The 20,728-nt window shown below is 45.0% G+C and overlaps 1 protein-coding gene across 2 annotated transcripts in view; it reads left to right on the plus strand.

The window, feature by feature from the left end:
- Positions 1-15,466, plus strand: part of ELP3 (elongator acetyltransferase complex subunit 3) — a 97,794-nt gene extending 82,328 nt beyond the window's left edge. For both annotated transcript variants that reach the window (XM_019032525.4, XM_019032528.4), the window contains one exon: positions 13,965-15,466. In XM_019032525.4, coding sequence (XP_018888070.1) covers positions 13,965-14,041 — 77 coding nt within the window. In that variant the 3' untranslated portion in view covers positions 14,042-15,466. The remainder of the gene's footprint in view (positions 1-13,964) is intronic.
- Positions 15,467-20,728: the final 5,262 nt, after the last annotated feature.

Here is a 20,728-nt window from a genome sequence, read left to right on the forward strand (position 1 = left end):
TGGAAATCATTCTTCTCTTTCTGAGGAGTTGCTTTTAAGGTCTGTAATCATGCATTTGTCTAGTGACTTTTTTTTTTTTTTTTTTTTTTTGTGGGGGGGAGTCAGTCTTGCTCTGTTACCCAAGCTGGAGTACAGTGGCATGATCTCGGCTCACTGCAACCTCCGCCTCCCGGGTTCAAGCTATTCTCCTGCCTCAGCCTCCCTAGTAGCTGGGATTACAGGCATGTGCCACCATGCCTGGCTAATTTTTTTGTATTTTTATTAGAGACGGGGTTTCACCTTGTTGGCCAAGCTAGTCTCAAACTCCTGACCTCAAGTGATCCACCTGCCTTGGCCTCCCAAAGTGCTAGGATTACAGGCATGAGCCACTGCACCCGGCCCTGTCTAGTGACTTTTCCAAACTATTTTTGCAAAGTCTGAGTCGTCTTCATTGTGTGTGTAGTCACTGAAATTTCTGTTCTTATCTCTATGATCAGCCTGTGACCTGAGAGGGATTTTTCTTAAATGTCTGGTTCAAAAAAAGAAAAAAGGATGTGTATCTCTTCAAATCTTTTGATACACTCCACGAAGGAAGCGAGATGGGGTCAAAACAAAGACAAGTGTCTGCACTGGTCCTTCCAGGAACCTCCAAAGTGAGCATAATACACAGCCCTACATTTTTGGAGGACTAGGTCCTTATTGCCCACTCCAGTTCCAGCCAGCTGCTCCAGGAAAATAAGTTACCATTCCTGTGGCTACGGTGGAGCTAAGGAATGGGGGATGGTTGGTGGCTTAAGCATGCTGTTCCCTGAGTGAAGTTTTACAGCCTCTCCCTCATCAGACACTCCCCTAGTCGCTGTAAGTATCTTACCAAGTTCCAGCATTCCAAAATAGTTGGTTCCAATTATTTTTTTTCCAGCGTAATCGTCGTTTTAGCAGAAGGATGAATCTCTGAAAATTCCTACCTTGCCATTTTCCCTCTTGAAGTCTGTATTTAAAGAGACTATAAATAGAAGGGGTCCCTCTTCCTACCAGGTTATAAGATGGTACAGTCTAACTTCTGCAGAGACACACTAATGATTTTTGACATGAGTAAAGAAGTGAGAATGATGTGTGACATAGCAAACATCCTGCACTGATAGAAACAGAGACCCTCTATTTTTGAATCAGTTGATTGTGGGCCATGCTATGTCACATCATAGGCCAGACTCCCTGAAAGAAAAAAACTCTCTAAGAGCTGTAAGATAACCCACCAGCATCATCCGACTGTAAGTTACCATGGTAGTATCTATTTAGATTCTGTATACCTCCTTTGTAAATTACCTATTTTTATTCTTTGTTCTTATCTTGGTAGCCTTTTCAAAATGTGTAGAAGAACCTTTAGGCTGCTGGGTAGGAGACTCTCTTGAGGTACTCTGTATTTCCACAGTGATGGAGAATAATGTGTACTGTGTTAGTTGCAATAACCAATTTGAAGAACTAAGATTATACATGGGTAACCTTTGTATGATTTTTTTTTTAATAGAACGGGGAAAAAATTCTGAAAGGTTTAGCGTCGTATAGTTAATTGGTTCATTTTGAAACATTCAGGATAAAAACCTTTTCCCAACTTTCATATCAGTGTACATTGTTGAAGAGTAAAATATTGCCATCCTGGCAGGAGATCAATGAGAAATAATAAAGTCTCATTTCAATAGCAAGTGAATGAAACTAATGAATATATTTCCTTGTGTTAATGTTGGTAGATATATCAAGTAGGCAATAGTTTAATAGTTGATTAATTGAACCCAAAAGCAATTAAAACAGTTTAATTTATTTTTATTTCACTGATTTCTTTTAATTAAACAATCATAAATCATCTGAATGTTTTGCATCTAATCAAAACAGAAATTTGAGCTTTAAAGGATAGATTTACAAGTTTGGCTGTGAGAGTGTGATGTGGGCTCAATTTTAATTCTGTCTAAGAACACATTACTAGCAGTGAAGGGTGGCCTATGTCCTAACAAGTAAGCATCAAAGAACAAGAATGCGCCTGTAATAGCTAATTCATTTTCCTGCTTCAGACATGAAAACATTTAAATTATTAAGCAAGGTTTTTCTTAAGGAATTCCAAGAGGTAAAACTCTTCAATTTCCAGGCTCCTAGTACATACTGAGCAAATACTTGATCAATTAAACTTATTTCTTCCTCTGTTACATCACATTAATAATTCCATGTTCATTCTTTGTCCAGTTGGAATCACAACCCTGGCTCACTTGTTTTTCCATAGATGTGAAGAATTGATTTCATTACCCATTTAAGCAGTCACATAGTTGAGATTATTTAATCTAGCCTTCTTTTTCATTTTAAAAGTTTACTGGAAGCTGTAACAAATAGCAGAGTTTATAAAATGTTAAATAACACCTGTATGTCTTAGCTCACTCAGGCTGCTATAACAAAACTGGGTAATTTATAAATGAGAAATTTCTCATACTTCTAGAGGCCTCATGACCTAATTGTCACCCAAAGACCTTACCTCTTAATACTATTGCATTGGGGATTAAGTTTCAACATACGAATTTTGTGGGGGATACACATTCAGACCATCGCACTCTCTAACCCCCACTTATGTCAATAACCAGCATCCAAGAAGTGCCTCTGTTGGCCCTTCCCTCTTCCTTCCCAGTATCCTAACTTTTTTGGTATTTTCTTCGTAAGTATGTACCCCTTAACTACATGGTCTAGTTTTGTTGTTGCATATGTTTGTTCTGGTTACTTTTGCTCAACATTGCTGTGAGATTGAGTCAACGTTGTAGTAGCTGTATTTCATTCCTTTTCATTGATGTATGGGATTCCATTATGCTGATAGTTCACAATTTATCCGTCTTAACTCTTGCTGGGTTTCCAGGTTAGAGTTATGAATATTCTTGTGTATGTATTTTGGGACACACAAGGACATATTTCTGTAGAATGTACACCTAAGAGTGCAATTGCTGGGTTGTAGAGAGTACATAGATTTAGCTGAGGATTCTGCCAAGTGGCTTTCTAAAGTGCTTCTACAATTTTTCACTACTACAGGAAATGTATGAGTTTTAGTTGTTCCATTCTGATGAATATGAGTGGCATTTCTTTGTGGTTTTAATTTGCGTTCCCTGATAACTGATGATTTTGACTACCTTTTCATGTGTTTACTGGCCATTTGGAGATCCTCTTTCTGAAGTTGCTGTGTGCATATGTGTGTGCGAGTTTTTCTAAAATCCACAAGATATCATTATTATGTACAGTTAGTATTCATTTAGATTTACTGATAAAATTGACCCTTAAACAACACAGGTCCACTTATACTCGGATTTCTTTCAACCAAACACAGATTGAAAACACAGTGTTTGTGGGTTGTGAAACCTGCGTATACAGAAGGCTGACTTTTCATAGACGCAGTTTCTGCAGGGCCAACTGCAACACTTGAGTGTGTGCAGATTTTGGTATATAAGGGTGGTCCTGGAACCAGCCCCCCACATATAACAAGGGCAACTGTATATTTACCACTTCTTATCTTTGCTATATCTTTAAAGTATTTTCTTCATTTTCATGACATTTAAGACTCCATGATATACTACAGTTTATCTGTTTTACTGTTGATGGATATTTCGGTAGTTTGCACACATTGTTTTCTTTATACCTTTAGTTGGTAGCAAGTTGTTCCAGTTTTGGTTGTATACAAATGTCTTTATTTTGCATTATTATTAAAGCAGTGGTCCCCAACCTTTTTGGCACCAGGGACTGGTTTTGTGGAAGACAGTTTTTCCACAGATAGTAAGGGGGTTGGGGTGATGGTTTCAGGATTCAAGTGCGTTACATTTATTGTGCACTTTATTCCTATTATTACATTGTAATATATAATGAAATAATTATATGAATCAGTGGGAGCTCCAAGCTTATTTTCCTGCAACTCAGCAGTCCCATCTGGGGATGATGGGAGGCAGTGACAGATCATCAGGCATTAGATTCTTATAAGGAGCACACAACCTAGGTCCCTTGCATGCGTAGTTCACAATAGGATTTGTGCTCCTTTGAGAATCTAATGCCACTGCTGATCTGACAGGAGGTGGTTACTGCTCCTCAGGCAGTAATGTGAGCAATGGGGAGTGGCTGTAAATGCTGTGTGGCCTGGGGGTTGGGGACGCTTGTCTTGTCTTCACTAGGTATAGAATTCTGGGTTTGCAGGTATTTTCTTTCAGTACATTGTATCTATCTTCCCCTTATTTCCTGGCTTTTAATGTTGCAGGTAAGAAATCAGCTGTCTGTCTTTGAGGATATTCCCTCAGGCTACTTCTGTGGTTTTTAAAAAAATATATTATTTTTATTCTTTCAGACTGTCTTCACTGTCTTGGTTTTTCTCTAGTTTTACTAGGATATTTCTAGGTTCTAGGTATGGATTTCCCGTTTGGGCTTCCTTGGGCTTCTTTAATCAGTGAACTGGTTTTTAAAATCAGTTCTGTGTGATTTGCAGCCTCTAACACATGCATATTGACTCTATCCCATTCTCCCTCACCTCTCTTCCTATGACTCCAGTTAAACATATTTTAGACATATTTATTGTATCCACTGTGTCTAATACCCTCTTCCCCACCAACGTTGCTTTGTTGTCCATAATTTCTTCTGACTTAATCTTTCAGGTTACTAATTTAGCTGTGTCTGATCTGCTAGACCCATCCATTGATGCATTGGTCCCACACTTTAACATTTCCTAAATTTCTGGTATCTTTTTCCATTCTGTAATGTCATCTTTTAATGTTTCCAGTTGTTTTCAGACATTGAACATAGTAAGCATACCTGTTTGCAGTCTGTGTCAAGTGATGTCACATCTAGAGTCTCTGCTGTTTCTTGTCATGTCCTGTCTTAAAGTGTACCTCATCATTTTTTATCATTTGCTGAGCATTTTATATGAGGATTTGCTTTCAGGAATACTTCAAGACCTAGGTGATGCTAGCTTCCTCCAAGGAAGACCTGTTTCCTTTAGCCAGGCATCTCAGAGTCGTAGTTGTCTAGGACCAAGGCTGTGGTTTATCTAGAAGATTCCTATCCCCACCACACCAATCCCTCCTCCCAATTCAGAGCCTTTCAGAATACAATCCAGAAGAGGGGGTGCTATGCTTGGGTCCCTGTCTGTGCCAGGCTCTGAATTCAGACCCATGTTCCATCTCCTTGAGCCTCCTCAAGGTATGGAAGCAACTCTGCCTCTCAGTTGCTTCCACACCTCCTAAACAAACAGCAGGGCACTGGGGGAGTGTTATGACTGCTTCTCTGCTTCTGGTGGCTGCAAGACACTGCCCCCACGCCCCCGGTATCTCACGTGCCCTTCCTAGATCAAACACCCTGAGACACAAACACTTCTACTCCCCTCTGGAAGCTCACATTTTCTCCTTATTATTGGCCTGACAACTAAGAGCTCTTAACAGTCTCTGATACTTTCCTAGCAGAAACATTTTCAATTTTGTCTAATATTTTCATTGTCTTTGGCTGGAGCGTTATTCTTAATTTTGTCTGCCATAATCAAGCCTGAAGTCATCTGTTCACTAAGCTTAAATACTCGCGACTCTTCTGCCCTGCCTCTAGCTTCCATCATTGAGCCTTCTTTGTTGTTTTCCTCCAAACTCTGTATTGTAGTGCTTGTCATTTTAGAAACAGTGACTGCAATTTATCAAGTTGTTACTGAAAAGTATCCCCCTTCCCATTCTCACATTTGTAAGCTGAATCTGTTTACAAAGTTTATTATTGCCTGTTATCAGACCCTTTTCTGTGATTTATTCTTCAGTTTCTTACTAAGCCATATTGTTAACAACGGAAATAGCCACCATGTTTGTTTCATCTAATGAGTTATCAAAGGACATTGAAAAACTGGACACAGATACAGGAGGTGAGGTGATCAAGACAAATGGCAAGTTCTTTCTTTACCAGAAAAGAAGGGATGTGCTTTCCCACGAAGACTAGAGGTGCAAGACCAGAGTCAGGGGAGTTGGGTGGGCCTACCCCATCACATAGGTGCCAGGCGCATTAGAAACGCTCTGGGCCATGGGGTCAGGCAGGCTGGGTCTCAGTTACTGTTCTGCTTCCCTATAGTGTGGCCTTGAGTTATGACCCATTCTGAAACTCATCTTTCTCCTAGGACAATAATTGCAATCTTGTTACATTTTAAATAAATTAGTGCATGGAGAGGCTTTAGCAATCCAGTGCCTGGCAGGTATTTAAATCTCCCTCTAACTTTATAGTCACTTAGCTATCAAGTGGTTTTCTTTGTTTGTTTGTTTGTTTTGAGATGGAGTTAGAATCACAAGCTAGGTAGCACTTAGGTTCATTTCCTGCTCTTGATTTGTGATTTATTTTCCCTTTTAGAGGAAAGGTATACTTATTTTTAGTGTCCAAAGGCTTTACTCTGGTATTGCATTTATCCCCTTAGAACAGAAGGTTGCAGTAACTTGGGGGAACAAAGAGTTGGTTTTCAACGAACTCAGGTACCACGCAGACTGGCTTACTCTATCTCCCCACTCTTTCCCCTACAATTTCTCTCTAAAATAGAATCACAGCAGAATTTAAGTAAACATCTAGGTTTGCGGCCGGGCACAGTGGCCACACCTGTAATCCCAGCACGTTGGGAGGCCGAGGCACATGGATTGCCTGAGGTCAGGAGTTCGAGACCAGCCTGGCCAACATGTTGAAACTCTGTCTCCACTAAAAATACAAAAAATTAGCTGGGTGTGGTGGCATGCACCTGTAATTCCAGGTACTCTGGAGGCTGAGGCAGGAGAATCGTTTGAAGCTGGGCGGCAGAGGTTGCAGTGAGCCGAGATCACGCCATTGCACTCCAGCCTGGGTGACAAGAGAGAGACTTCGTCTCAAAAACAAACAAAAAAAAACCACATCTGGGTTTGTTCTCCACCCACCCCCCTTTTTTTTGGCCTTTGGGTAGTCTAAGGTTGTGTGATTTGATTTCCCATTTTTACTAAAGAGCATTGAGCAGCCCGGGATGAGCGTGCTCCTGCAGCCAGAGGCCCAGGCTCCGGCATATGCATTGCCTGTGATTTTCCCCCTTTCCCGAATCCTTTGAGTTAGCAGATTAAGCCACGTGGTGCGTATCTTTTGGAGAGGGACATGGAATCAAAGCAGAGGATTTCTTTCTCATCATGAGGGGCTTGAGGACATTTGGTTCAGAAAAGGATCAGAGAGACGCTGTACCCCTGGGTCTCCTCCGGGTTGGAGATTCACAGGGAGGCCAGGGGCTCTTGGCAGCCAGCCTTGGAGCAGTAGCCAGAGGTCATCCTTGGGAAGGGGGCTTTCCCACTGAGTGCTGAATAACTCTACTCCTCTCGGCCCATCCCAGAGCAAGCAGTGTCCTCTGCCTTTAATGTAACCCCTTTCCATGGGTCTATCTATAATTGATCTAAAGTGTGTGCAGTGGAAGTCATTTTAATAACTTACATATAGTAAAGCTCATGTACAAATAAACAGGCTTGTTTTCTTCTCCCCAAAGGGGTGGATGTCCTGGGGCAGAGGCAGAGGGGAGGCCACCACAGAAGCTGTTCACTCTAGGCACTTTGCAAGGTATTCTTTTTTCACCTAACTCATCATCATTGCTGGTTGAATGGGGAAGATGAAATATTTATCCTGCCTACAGAGTAGGGAAAAGGTCATGTAGGAAAGCTCAGGGTGTAGATGAGTGAACTTGGGAGGATAAAACAAAGCCAGTGTTTGGACTCCCCCAATTCCTGCCGTTCTTTCTTGAGAGAGTCTCGCCGTGTCCCCCAGGCTGGAGTGCAGTGGCACGATCTCAGCTCACTGCAACCTCTGCCTCCTGGGTTCAAGCAATTCTCATGCCTCAGCCTCACGAGTAGCTGGGATTACAGGCACTCACCACCACACCCAGCTAATTTTTTGCATTTTTAGTAGAGACAGGGTTTTGCCATGTTGCCCAGGCTGGTCTCGAACTCCTGAACTCAGGTGATCTACCCTCCTCAGCCTCCCAAAGTGCTACAAAACAAAGCCTGTGTTTGGACTCTCCCCACTCCTGCTGTTCTTAATGCTGGCTCTGTAGCAGGGCACCCTGAGGCCGCTGCATGGAGTGAGTTCCTGCACATTCCCCATCCCAGGGATTTGGCAGAACCCCACGCAGGCCATCGGGTGGAGCACTTGGTTCCTCGTACAGCCTGTGGGCGCTTCTCCTCTGGCGGAGGCAGAGCAGTTAGGCTGAGGGCTCGGAGACAGTCCAGGCAACCTGCATGTCAGTCCAGGAGGGTGGCTGACGTCAGCTCTGAAGGCTGATTGCTTTTTCTTGGCTGGCTAACAAAAGGAAAGTTACTGTGACAGAGGACTTTCTGGGAGCCCTGCTGAGCATGGAGAGGGGATCAGAGCAGAGCAAGGCCCTCACCCAGCCCTGGTGGCTAAGTGCAGGGGTAATGCCTTTCCCAACCTGTTCTGCAGGTTGTAGAAACAGGAGGAAATTTTTCTTTCAAAAAACAAGAGGCAGAAAGAAATTTAGCTCTTTAGGTGAGCAGAGGTTAGAGTCCAGACTGACTAGAGGTGAAGTTCCCTCCCCTGGATGCCAGCACTTCTCAGAGGACCTGGAGACAGTGTTCCATCTCAGGGCTGAGCTCGCCATCTCAGGCCTGCTGCGTCTTATTGAAAATAAGGACAAGAACTTCAATATACAGCTTTCCTCCAAAAGGCCCATCGTGAGGCCTGAGTGCCCCTGCCCAAGGTGGTAATCGTTTCTAGGGCACACCCCCTGTAGAAAGGAAAAAGTAGAAGGCCCAAGGAGCCTGTAGCTCCGTGGGAATCAGAATCATGATGAGAAATGCTTAGATGTACCCCAGTAAAGCAGCTCTTTTAACCAGCATGCCTAAGAAATCAGGGCACTCTTGATTGTTGAACTTTCTGGTTATCCAAGGACTGTCCAGTCCTGTGTTAGATGTAAGGAACTCTTCTCTCTCACCTCTGCAGCCATTTATGGTAGACAAATATAGGTTGATGCATATTTTTGGAAGTAAAGCACTTTGACCAACAATTACACATCTTCCGTCTTAAAATTAGGCCATCATTTTCATTTGACAGAGGACATATAAAAGAGCAAAACTAAACATGTCTCCAGGAACTGAGCTGAGCAGAACCAAAAGGAAATGTTAGAGATGTTTTCTAAGTTCACGTGAGTAGAAAGCTCGAAACTCAGAAGTCTCCTGGGTGGAAGGCGGAGGTTGCAGTGAGCCAAGACCATGCCATTGCACTCCAGCCTGGGTGACAAGAGTGAAACTCCATCTCAAAAAAAAAAAAAAAAAGAGAGAGATCTCCTGGGTGAATTGTCCCTGCTAAAGCTGAGTGATGGGTGCAGGGAGGTTCAGTGCACTGTCTTCTGCACTTTTGTGTGTTTGACATTCTCCAAGATACATTGTTTTAAGTCCATGGAAAACAGTATCTGTTTTGTAAAAGTAAAATAGAAACAAACATAAAAAGCCAGAAGTATTTCTGAAAGATTTGGGGCAGTTTTTGTTAGATAGAGATAATAATATAAGTCAGGAAGCTGCCTCTTAATCTCTCAGCTAACAAGGTAGGAAATTTGTACCTAGGTTAAGAAGTTGTCCTGCCCTTCAGCTCTTGTACATTGAATCATTCCATTACCCAACACCCAACATAGAGCCAATTTTTTTTTCAAATACATCCTCCAGGAACACATTTCTTTGTATATACACAACATAAGAATAGCTGAACAGCATATGAGAGATCTGCAAACATTTATTGCATCTTGATTATATGCCAGACACTGATGATAGAAGCCATTGACTTTAAAGAGCTGACATCCTAGGGAGGGAGACAGACCTGCACAGTGTGATTACTAAAACAGTGGAACTCTAATTAAGGCACACAGCCAGCCTGGAGAGAGAGTGCTGTGAATTCTGGCTTCTTTGTAGATAGGGGAAGTATCTGCACAGGTCTCCTGGTGGGGGATGAGTGGGAGGGTGACTAGGAGTGCCTTTGCAGACAGAGTGGGCAGCTGCTGAGGGAAGCGCCCAGAGGCAGTGGCTGAGCCCGCGTGGTGATGCCGGGGCTGGTTTGCTGATCCTGGACCTAGTCAACTGTGCCAGGAACTAAAGTTGAAGGGTCTGGGCAGGAAAGACTTTGCGGATCAGGCTAAGGAATTTGAACTTTATCTTGGGACACATCATTAGTGATTCTAAGCAGGAGAGCAGTGTGTTCAGAATTACTCCGAATTCTGATTTTAAATAGTGGCTTGACCTCATTTGTTTTTCTCTTCCTGTCCTCAAGCTTCCTTGTCAGTTATGATATTTTTAGTTAACAAGTAACAGAAAACTCAGTTCAATGACTTATACCCAACATGGATGAACCTTGAAGACATTGTGCTAAGTGAAATAAGCCAGTTATAAAAGGACAACTATTGCATGATTCCACTTACATGTGGTATCTACAGGAGTCAAATTCATGGAAACAGACAGAAAGTAGAATGGGGGTTGTCAGGGGCTGGGAGAGGGGGAGTAAGTAGGGTTGGTGTTTAGTGGGTACAGAGTTTCAGCTTTACAAGATAAAGAGTTCTGGAGTTGGATGGTGGTGATAGTTGTACCACAGTGTGAATGTATTTAGCAACACCGAGCTGTATACTTAAAATCAAAAATATCCTCAAAATGGCTTAAACCAAATGGAAAATATTTCATAAGAAATATATAGAGAAGCTTTGGGACTGGTTAATTCAGGGTTCGGCAGTTTCAAAAAGGAGCCAGGTGGCTCTGCCTTCTCACTCTTCATCAGCCACTTCAGCCCCTTGGAAGACAACTGCCCCCGTCCGAAATTACCTTGCAAAGCAATATCCAAGAAAAGAGACCGTCCCTAAGTCCATTTTCGATTGCTTATAACAGGATACCTGAAACAGAATTTATTTATTACAGTTTTGGAGGCTGAAAAGTCCAAGGTCAAAGGGCTGGATCTAGTGAGGGCCTTCTTGCAGGTGGGGACTTTCTGTGGAGTCCTGCGGTGGCACAGGATAGCACATGGCATCACACAGTGGCAGGGCTGCATGTGCCAGCTCAGGACCCTGTTCCTCTTCTTGTAAAACCACTAGAACTCATTATCCTGTTAGTCAATGAATAGATTAATCCTTTCATGAGGGCAGAGCCCTCACACTCTAGTCAGCTCTTCATAGCCCCACCTCTCAGTAATAGGGATTAAGTTTCAACATGAGTTTCAGAGGAGACAAATACCTAACCCGTAGCACTCCCTGTGTCTCTTGAAGAACAACAAAAGCTTCCAAAATCAGAGTCTTCAGCATCTTGGCATGAATGTCTAGCAGCCATTCCACATGCAGCCTGACCGGAGCCCCACTCCTGATTCCTCTTGCAGCTCTTCCCACCATCTCCTCACTCCCAGGCAGTGGTGGCTCCTATTTCTCCAGACTCTTCCTTTACTCAGGCTAAATACCTTGGAGTCGCCTTGGCCCCCGTCACACCCCACATCCGTTGGCAGATTCTTTTCGCTCTGCCTTCCACATGTGCCCAGGCTCTGGGTACTTTTCCCCACTGTGACTCAGCCCGAGCCACCACCATCTCCCACCTGGATTATTGTCATCGCTTCCTACCTGGTCTCCCTATTTCTGCCCTTGGTCACATATCCATTCAGTGAGCAAATATTTACCATGTACCTCACATGTGACAGGCATCACTCTGGGTACTGGCAGCTCTACAGTGAATAAAACAAAACCCCTGCCCTCCTGGAGCCTTCATTCTGTTCTCAAAACAGCAGTCAGATCATGTCCCTCCTTCGACCAGCATCCTCTCATTCTTCCATCTCACTCAGAATAAAAGCCAGATTCCTTAGGAGACCTGCATGATGGTGCCTCCTTGTTCCTTGAATAAGTTGAGTGCATGCCCGTCTCAGGACTTTCACATTTGTTTTTCCTGCTCCCTAGAATCCTGTCCCCCGCCCCATGTAGCCTCAGGCCTTTCTCTTTCATTTTATTCAAGTCTCTTGATTTGGAATTTGACAGAAAGATGGGAATGAGTTGCCCTGAACAACTGGCAGTGGAGTGGCCATTTACAGAGAGGGAGCTTCCTGCGGAGGGAGCTTGGGGGGCAGGTTACCAGGAGTTGGGTTTTTGACCTGCTACACCTGCCATGTAATTTAGACATTCAGGTGGGTCGTGCAGCACCTGTGGACGAATCTGAGGCTCAAGGAGAGCTCTGAGTGACAGATTTGGGGGTTGCCAGTGTATACACAGATTTACGCTCAGTGTCACAGGAAGCGCGTGCACAGAAGAGCTGCATATTGCAGTGATTTCAGTTAGGGATATGAGGAGGAAGCAGCAAAGGAGACTAAGGAAGGGCAGCCAGCGAGCTAGAGGAGAATCAGGAGATGCACTTCTCCAAAGCCCAGTGCAGGGACGTGCAGAGAGGGAGGGAAGGACGGAGGGAGTGCCTGCGGCAGGTGCTGCTGATCGCTCCCCCCGCCCAGCCTCAGCTGTCTCACTCCCAGGCACAGACAGCCGGGCTGTTTGAGGAATGCGTCCAATATGCAGGGGTAATGGACCTTTAGTACCAACTTCAACTAGTTCTTGTTCCTTGAATGTTGAGACATCATAAAAAATATAATTTGGTCTCTGTTCCTGGTTCCTGACATAGAGCTCCTAAAACCCTTGTAATTTTCTGAGCTGCAGGGGTTCAAGGGGCATCTTTTGTTCTAACCTGGTGACTCTTGGTGGGCTCCTGGATGGGGACCTGTCACCAGAAAAATGAAGCCATGAGGAGAGGGTTGAACCTTCAGCCCCACCCTCCATCCTCCGGGGAGGGAAGGGGGCTGGAAATGGAGTTAGTAATTGATCATACCTGCACAATGAAACTCCATAAAAATCCCTAAAAGATGGGGTTCAGAGAACTTTTCATTTTGGCAAACACATCCACTTGCTGGGAGCATGGTGCACCCCAACGCGGTGGGGACACACACTTCTGTGCTCGGGACCCTCCCAGACCTCACCCAGTGTGCCTCTTCACCTGGCTGTTCACTTGTATCTTTTATCATATCCTGTAATAAACTGGTAAACGTAAGTAAATGTTTCCCTGAGTTCTGTGAGCCATTATGACAAATTATCAAATCTGAGGAGGGGCTTGTAGGAACCCTCCATTTGTAGCCAAGTTGGACAGCAGTTGTAGGCAACCTGCAGCCCCTCTGCTTGCAATTGGTGTCTGAAGTTGGGGGCAGTCTCTGGACTGAGCTCAGAACTGGGGGGCCTTGCGCTCATCAGAGTAGGTAGGGTCCAAACTGAGTTAAATTGTAGAACACCCAGTTGGTGTCAACAGAGAACTGGACAGTTGCTTGGTGTGGAAAACCTACACTTCTCTTCACAAACCACGCTTCAGGAGCCAGGGCCATTCCAGCAAAGCTGCTTCGACACCAACTAATGAGGAAAACACTTTTTCCTGTTAAGTCTTGTATACTTCCAACACTTCTGACAGTAGCCACAAGTGTACCTTCGCTACTGGGGCTGAGTGGAGATCCCATTTTTTCCCCCACTCTTCTCTCTTTAAAACTTCTGGGAAACCGTCTATCGTTTGGCCTCATCTGGAGCATAGGCAGCTCAGACAGTAAATCCACCTCTTCTCGTTCACATGTAGCACCTAAGATAGTGCTTGGTGTTGCCAGTAGGATAGTGAATACGCAGGCTCCGACACACGGGTGCACATGTTTGCTGTTGCCTGTGAGTGTGTGTGTGTGTCACATACCCTGAGCTTGAGTTAAAAATCAGGGAAAGAGACTTACTTCTCTCCACTTAGCAGTTTCTATATTTTAATGCAGCCTGAACTCAAAGTAATAATGTTCCAAACTTATTAAGCTGAGATTTTATGTGGGAGAGAATTTGGTCTCTGGGTGGGAGAGGGTGTAAGGCTGAGGGAAGCACATGCCGACTTTTGAGAATTGCTAAAGTGAACGCTCCTTTTTTAACTTCGATTTTTCTGCAGGGGTCGGCACCAGGAATTATTATAGAAAGATCGGCTACAGATTACAAGGCCCGTACATGGTGAAGATGCTGAAATAATGGCCACACCAGTCCACCCTTCTGCAGTATCCTCCCTGGCAGAACACGGAGAATCAGGATTTCTTAAATACTCAACAGAGAGGCTGAGCAGAGCAAATGGGGGGCTTCACCCTTATCCCGCAGCTGCAGAGACTGGAAACTGCCTTCAAGGCCACGGCTGGTCATCTGCTGACCACACCCCAGATCCGCCCTCTCCTGCGTGCACCCAAAAAAATCACTTGCGTTTTTGAGGCTTAAATCATCTATCCAGTTTCTACATTTTGCATGAGGCCTGCAGGTGGCCTATTTTGACTCAGACGGTGACAAAAGCAAATTAACTCATTTGGACACCATAACTCATGCAGTAAAACTGATTGTCATTCGAGGAGCAAACTTAGGAGTAGTTTATTTATATACCCTAGGGACAGAAAGTCAGGTTGAAACAGGAAAACCACCAGACTCTAATCTCAGCCCTTTAAAGACATACGCATTGGAGCGCAAGTTAGGAAAATGAGCTTTTGTTTTCATGGAAATCATTCTGATTACAGTGCTGATGTTTAGAAATAGCAGTGTGACTGGGAAAGAGGAATTGCAGTTGTGGGGGTGTGAGCCTGGCAGCAGCCAGCCAGCAGCCTCTCCCAGGCGGGAGTCTACCATCCGAGACGGCGATGACAAAGAGCTTCATTCCACATTCTTTGTTATCTCTACTTCCCACCCTCTTGGCAACTACAGAGCAGTGTGGGCAGCCCCAAGTGTGGTCCCCAGAGAGCGTTTGGCTTTCCTGTTTGTCTATCCTGAGCGGGTGGAGTCTGAGGTTGTGTGCCCCTAAATCAAGATTTGCTTCCACAGAAGCCATTACTTGCAATTTTTTTTTTTTTTTTCCTGAGAAAGTCTCGCTGTGTCACCCAGGCTGGAGTGCAGTGGCACAATCTCACTGCATCCTCCGCCTCCCGGGTTCAAGTGATTCTCCCGCCTCAGCCTCCTGAGTAGCTGGGATTACAGGCACCCACCGCTGCTAATTTTTGTATTTTTAGTAGACATAGGGTTTCACCATATTGGTCAGGCTGGTCTCGAACTCCTGACCTCAGGTGATCCACCCACCTTGGCCTCCCTAAATGCCGGGATTACAGGCATGAGCCACCGCTCCCAGCCTTTGATTTTTTTAAGGTGGATTTTGGTTGTTATAAATGGAGAAAGGTAAGAGTTCAAGTTCAACCCGTGTGTGAAAGCAAAACAATGGAAAACAGGATTGGCTTCTTCAAAGGCTCTTCTTGTAGAACTGCCTCTTTGAAATTTCGAGGTAATTTACTTTGGAGACTGCCTGGAGAGGGTCAGTTCCTAAGTTAAAAGCATCGCTTAACCTTGGCTCCTGTGGCATTTTACAAAGGTTTAAAGGAATTGATTCCTCTGAAAGGGCCTGAAAATAAAAAGTCTTTAACATACAAAGAAGAGTCATGTGGTTTTCTTTCTCTCCCTGTAAATGCAGTGACATTTGCCACAAATGTGCAGGTTTCAGTTTCCAACCTATGGCACTGTTCATTTCCTCCCGGGTGCTGTTTGCCATTTCATTAAACTGCTATGAGGCAAATGGCAGTGGCTTTGTTATGGGCTCGCTGTGGAAACACCACAGCTTTCCATGAGTGTCGTTTAGGGACTTAGCTACTTCTCAATTATGCTTTTTTACCCTATAAAAATAAAACAATAAAGCATACTCCCGCTGGTTGTCAGAGCTGTGTTGCTGGAGACAGAACCAGCTGCACAGCCCTGGAGCACAAAGTCTCTGGGCCTCGACCTTCTCATCTGTCCTAGGTGCCCAAATGGATCCACACACATAAAAGGGCTTTTGTGAAATGGTAAAAAGGCCTGCACGTGGAAAGTTCACTTCAAAAGATGACAATTTAGGGAATTTGAAACAAAATGACAGGAACTTGCACCTTTCTGATGGCTGTCAGCTATTATTGAATCCTGGTTTTATCTCAGGATTCACGAGAATCCCTCTTTCTAGCTCATCCCTGGCCTTCCTTGCCGTATCTTGTGGCCTGTGCAAAACGGCAGCAGTTGGGGAGCCTCCCCCGGGTGTCAGAGCTCCCGCCTCCCTCTGCCACCAGAAGCTTCCGCTTCTCTTGTGACTGCCAGGGCTCGTTCTGGCACGGATGGTGCTTGGCGCCTCCACCGTCCGGCTGGTCTGTCTGCTCCGAGGCCTGTGGGGCCACCTCATAAGAAAGCTCAGTTGGGCACGATCCTGCTGGCCTCAGTGTGAAACCATCACAGCTGCAGCCTGATCCCATCTGAATGGAAGGACTCCTTAGCAACCACCTCCAATCTAGAAAGCTCTGCTTTTAGCTCAACTTCTGGCTATATCACCTGAAGTTTTTTTTTTTTTTTTTTCTTTTTTTAATTCAAGTCATATCAAAGACAGACTGAAATAAATTTGAAGAGAAAATGAGATTTTTAAAATACATTATCACCGAATGAAAGGGCCTGGTAAAACTCATTGTTCCTCCCATTTGGGAACAAGCAAACCGCTTTTCCATTTTCCATCTCTGCAGACCCTAAAGTACTGCAAAGACAACTCAAAAACCAACGCCTGTTCCCCTAAAACGTCTTTCAGATTGCAAATTTTCATTGCCAATGGGGTTTTGGCTTTTTTGTTTTCAAGATTATCACGTTGAAAACAGAAAATCCTGCTCCTAAAGAACTCACAGACCCCTGAGTTTACCAAAAAAAAAAAGCACAAGATCTGGAATCTGAAAACCTGGTTTCCTCATTAACCATGAAGCTTTGAGCAAGGCCCCTCCCCGTTTTGAGCTACCATTTCCCTATTTGTAAACACGTGTCTCTCGGGGCAAGCATAGGAATCAGATGTGGCATTTGAGAGACACTGCATAAACTGCATAAACCAGGACATATATCAATAGCTGCCCCCACTGAAGTGGCTTCACTGCTGATATGTGACCTTGGGCAAGTCAACCCTGCAAAGTTTCTTCATCTGTAAGATGGGAGTGAGGACTACAGAAGCCCATGTATGCAGGGTTCTTAGAACAGAAAGCATATTGTAGACGCACTAGCTTTGATTACTATTATCTAGCAAGTGCAATCGTCGGCCCATTTTTTTCTTCAATGAGGGAGCTTCTCTGCTGACAATAGAATTTCTGATTCTTTGCTACAATCTAAGTTTTTCTAGAAGCCCATGTCAGAAGAATAGTATCTCTAATGCTCCAAGACCCTATTCTCCTCCTCCTCTGGTCTATTTTATTCACACAAGTCTAGGGTTGCACATTGTCAAATCCATTCCTTGAGGGCCAAGATCCTAGCTGAGATTGCAACAACAAAAAGCATTTTGAAATACCGCTGTCACTGGAGTGGCTTCCTGGAAAGTTGTCCAGTAGCAGCACGCATTGCCGATCCCAGTGTGAGCTGGTGGCTGTGTCTGCCTAGGGAGTCTGGCAGCCATTTGTGGCAGGGGTTGGGATGGGGAGGGGACACCTTTCTATATATTGGAGTTGTGTACACCAGTAATACATTTGTGTTTCATTCTGTGAAGGCATTTCCAAAAATGATGTTTCAAGAAACTGATTTTAATGTAGACAAATCCATGCCTGTGAAAAAGTTGCCACTAGGCTGCTTTTCTCTATCCTGCCTTCACTGCCGTCACCCAGATGTGCAGCTTTATCTCCTTTGTCTCTACACACCTAATTCCCCTCTTCTCCACCTGGAAAATGTCTCATCATTCAGGGGAAGAAACGACTATTTTTTGAGCCTCCACCAGGCCCTGGACTCTGCCTTAGGTCCTTCTCCTTCCTCATCTTGGGATATCCCCGCAGCCCCTGCCGTCCTCAAGGTCAATAAGGTAAGGTGAATAGTCTCCACTACTCTTTTTTTTTTTTTTTGAAACAGGATCTCATTCTGTTGTCCAGGCTGGAGTGCAGTGGCGCAGTCATGGCTCACTGTAGCCGTGCAAACTCCCAGGCTCAAGCACTCCTCCCACCTCGGTCTCCCGAGTAGCTGGGACTACAGGCATGCACCGCTACACTCAGCTAATTTTTTGACTTTTTTATAGAGGTGGGAGGGGTCTCGTTGTGTTGCCCAGGCTGGTCTTGAACTCCTGGACTCAAGCGATCCTCCCGCCTCAGCCTCCCAAAGTGCTGGGATTATAGGCGTGAGCCACCGCGTCTGACCTTGCCTCCATTACTTAAGTAAAGAAGGCAGGCTGGTGTCTTCACCTCTGAGCCTGGCATCACAGGAAGCCACTGCGGCACCCAGGTGCAGTCACAGTGCCATTCCCCAAATGTCTGGGGATTGCGTATACTATAGTCTGAATAGGACCCCGGAGTGGCCCAGTGCAGTGGCCCTGGTCTCAGTCATTCAATGCTAAGATGCAAGCTTCGAGACCGAGTCAGTGATTCAGCCCTTCCCACCCCACCCGGCCCCACTCTTCCTCTTTTAGAGGAAAGCGTTTCCAGTCAGCTTATGTTAGATGCTAACAGACCGAGCCTGTGCCTTCAGATGTGGATTTCACCCTCATGGCAGCCTGTGAGAGAAGCCCTATTATCAGCATCCCAGCAGTTACAACTGGCGGGGGAGGAAGTGGATGATTTCCTCAAGAGAGAATGCAAAGTACAGAAAGAGCCTGCTCTTTTCATTTAAATGAAAATAGTGCTTGGGGGCTCTGAAAATTATATATGCTCATTATAACAAATGGAAATGAGACAGAAAAGCACAAAATAACATGAAATCCCACCGTCAGTGCCAGCCGTGGTTAACATTGTGATGAATGTCCTTCCAGCCACCTCTCTCTATACACACACACACACACACACACAGACACACAATCGGCTTTACATAGAAGAGTCATATTGTACACGTTGCTTCTTTTTTACTCTACAAGATGTAAAGTAAGCATCTTTCCATTTCAATATGGATTTACTTGATGGTTTTTTTTGTTTGTTTTTTGTTTTTGTTTTTTTTGCTTTTGAGACACAGTCTCACTGTCTTCCAGGCTGGCGTGCAGTGGTACTATCTTGGCTCACTGCAGCCTCCAACTTTTGGGCTCATATGATCCTCCTGCCTCAGCCTCCCAAGTAGCTGGAACTACAGGTACGCACCATCACGCCCAGCTAATTTATTTTTTTGTAGAGCCGAGGTCTCCCTGTGTTGCCCATGCTGGTCTCGAACCCCTGGCTCAAGCTACTCCATCCTTTGCAGTGACTACCTAGTGGTCCCCTGTCTGTAGGTGCACGGGGGGATTTCAGCAGGCCTTTCTAATCTCACACTCTCATCATCACAATACCTAGAATCAGATGTGAAGCACAAATCTGTTGGCTCAATACCAAGATTTACTTCTTTAATTTCTTTTCTACAATCACTCATTCATGGCCGGCCCCCTTTGTTCCCCCCGCCCCCCGCCTCTTTGGTTGTCCCGCCACCAAGCCTTTCAGTCCTTCACTCATACTGGGGAAGGCCTCCCTGGCTAGCGCATGCCCTTTCTTATCCAGAGGGCAGCAGCACATTCAATCATGAACAAGTCCCATCACACAAAATGTCAAGGTGCCTGCTCACTGGAAGGCACTGGTGCATGACACCCTTTACTGAGGTGAGAGGTGACTGTACCTTATCTTTTTTCCCCTGATGTAAGGGACTGCGCCAAGTCAGATCCCTGCACCAGCTGCAGACACTCGACATCTTGTCTGCAAGGCTAGAAAATGTGACCACCAGGGAGACTTGATGGTACCTGCTGTCAACATCAGGGCAGGCAGCAGAGGGGCTCTCAGTGCTTGGACTCCCCAAGAAAGAATGGCGGATCGTCCAGATGCCTGGGGACCAGGCTTGCTTCTGCCTCTGTCCAGCTCTGCAGGGACAGGGAATGGGTCACCACATGTCTAGGGTGCTGAGGCAGCAAGCAAAGGATCACCTGCATCTACTGAAGGAAACAAAGTACAGGAACATTTTGGCAAGAGGAAGAAAGGGAAGTAATGCGCTGAGCAGTCATGCCTGGTATTGCCCCATGATGGTCCTCAGAGGGAGGAATTAAGGTCCTCATTTTACAAATGAGAAACTCGGGCTCAAAACAGCTCAGTAAATTAACCAAGGCCACAGAGCTAGTCAGAGAAATGAGTGTGAAGACAACAAACTGGCCCAATACAGTGGCCCACGCCTGTAATCCCAGCACTTTGAGAGGCTGAGGTGGGAAAATCCCTGGAGCTCAAGAGTTCGAGACCAGCCTGGGCAACATAGTGATACCCATTCTCTATAAAAAATTAGCCAGGTGTAGTCGTACACACCTACATTTCTACCTACTACAGAGGCTGAGGCAGGAGGATCGCTTGAGCCCAGGAGTTGGAGGCTGCAGTGAGCCATGATTGTGCCACTGTACTCCAGCCTTGGTGAGAGCAAGACCCTGTCTCAAAACACACACACACACACACACACACACACACACACACAACAAATTGACATTTGCAAACTTGCAAAGATTCATACTTATGAGCAGTGGTTCCTCTAGAATTTCTAAAACAAAGTTTCTGGCTGGCAGTTGGGTTGGAGAAGGGTTTATCTTGAAGCTACGTGGCCTGGCAGACATCGTTTGCCCCCACCACCTGCTCCAAGCCACTTCTTGGCACAACAACTGCCAATGGGCTCTTGAAAGACCTCTTAATTAAAATACACAGACAACAGATACATCCAAATAAAAAACTGGTGAATAGGGAC

This window comes from Gorilla gorilla, chromosome 7 (assembly GCF_029281585.2).
Source record: "Gorilla gorilla gorilla isolate KB3781 chromosome 7, NHGRI_mGorGor1-v2.1_pri, whole genome shotgun sequence".
Lineage (NCBI taxonomy): Eukaryota > Metazoa > Chordata > Mammalia > Primates > Hominidae > Gorilla > Gorilla gorilla.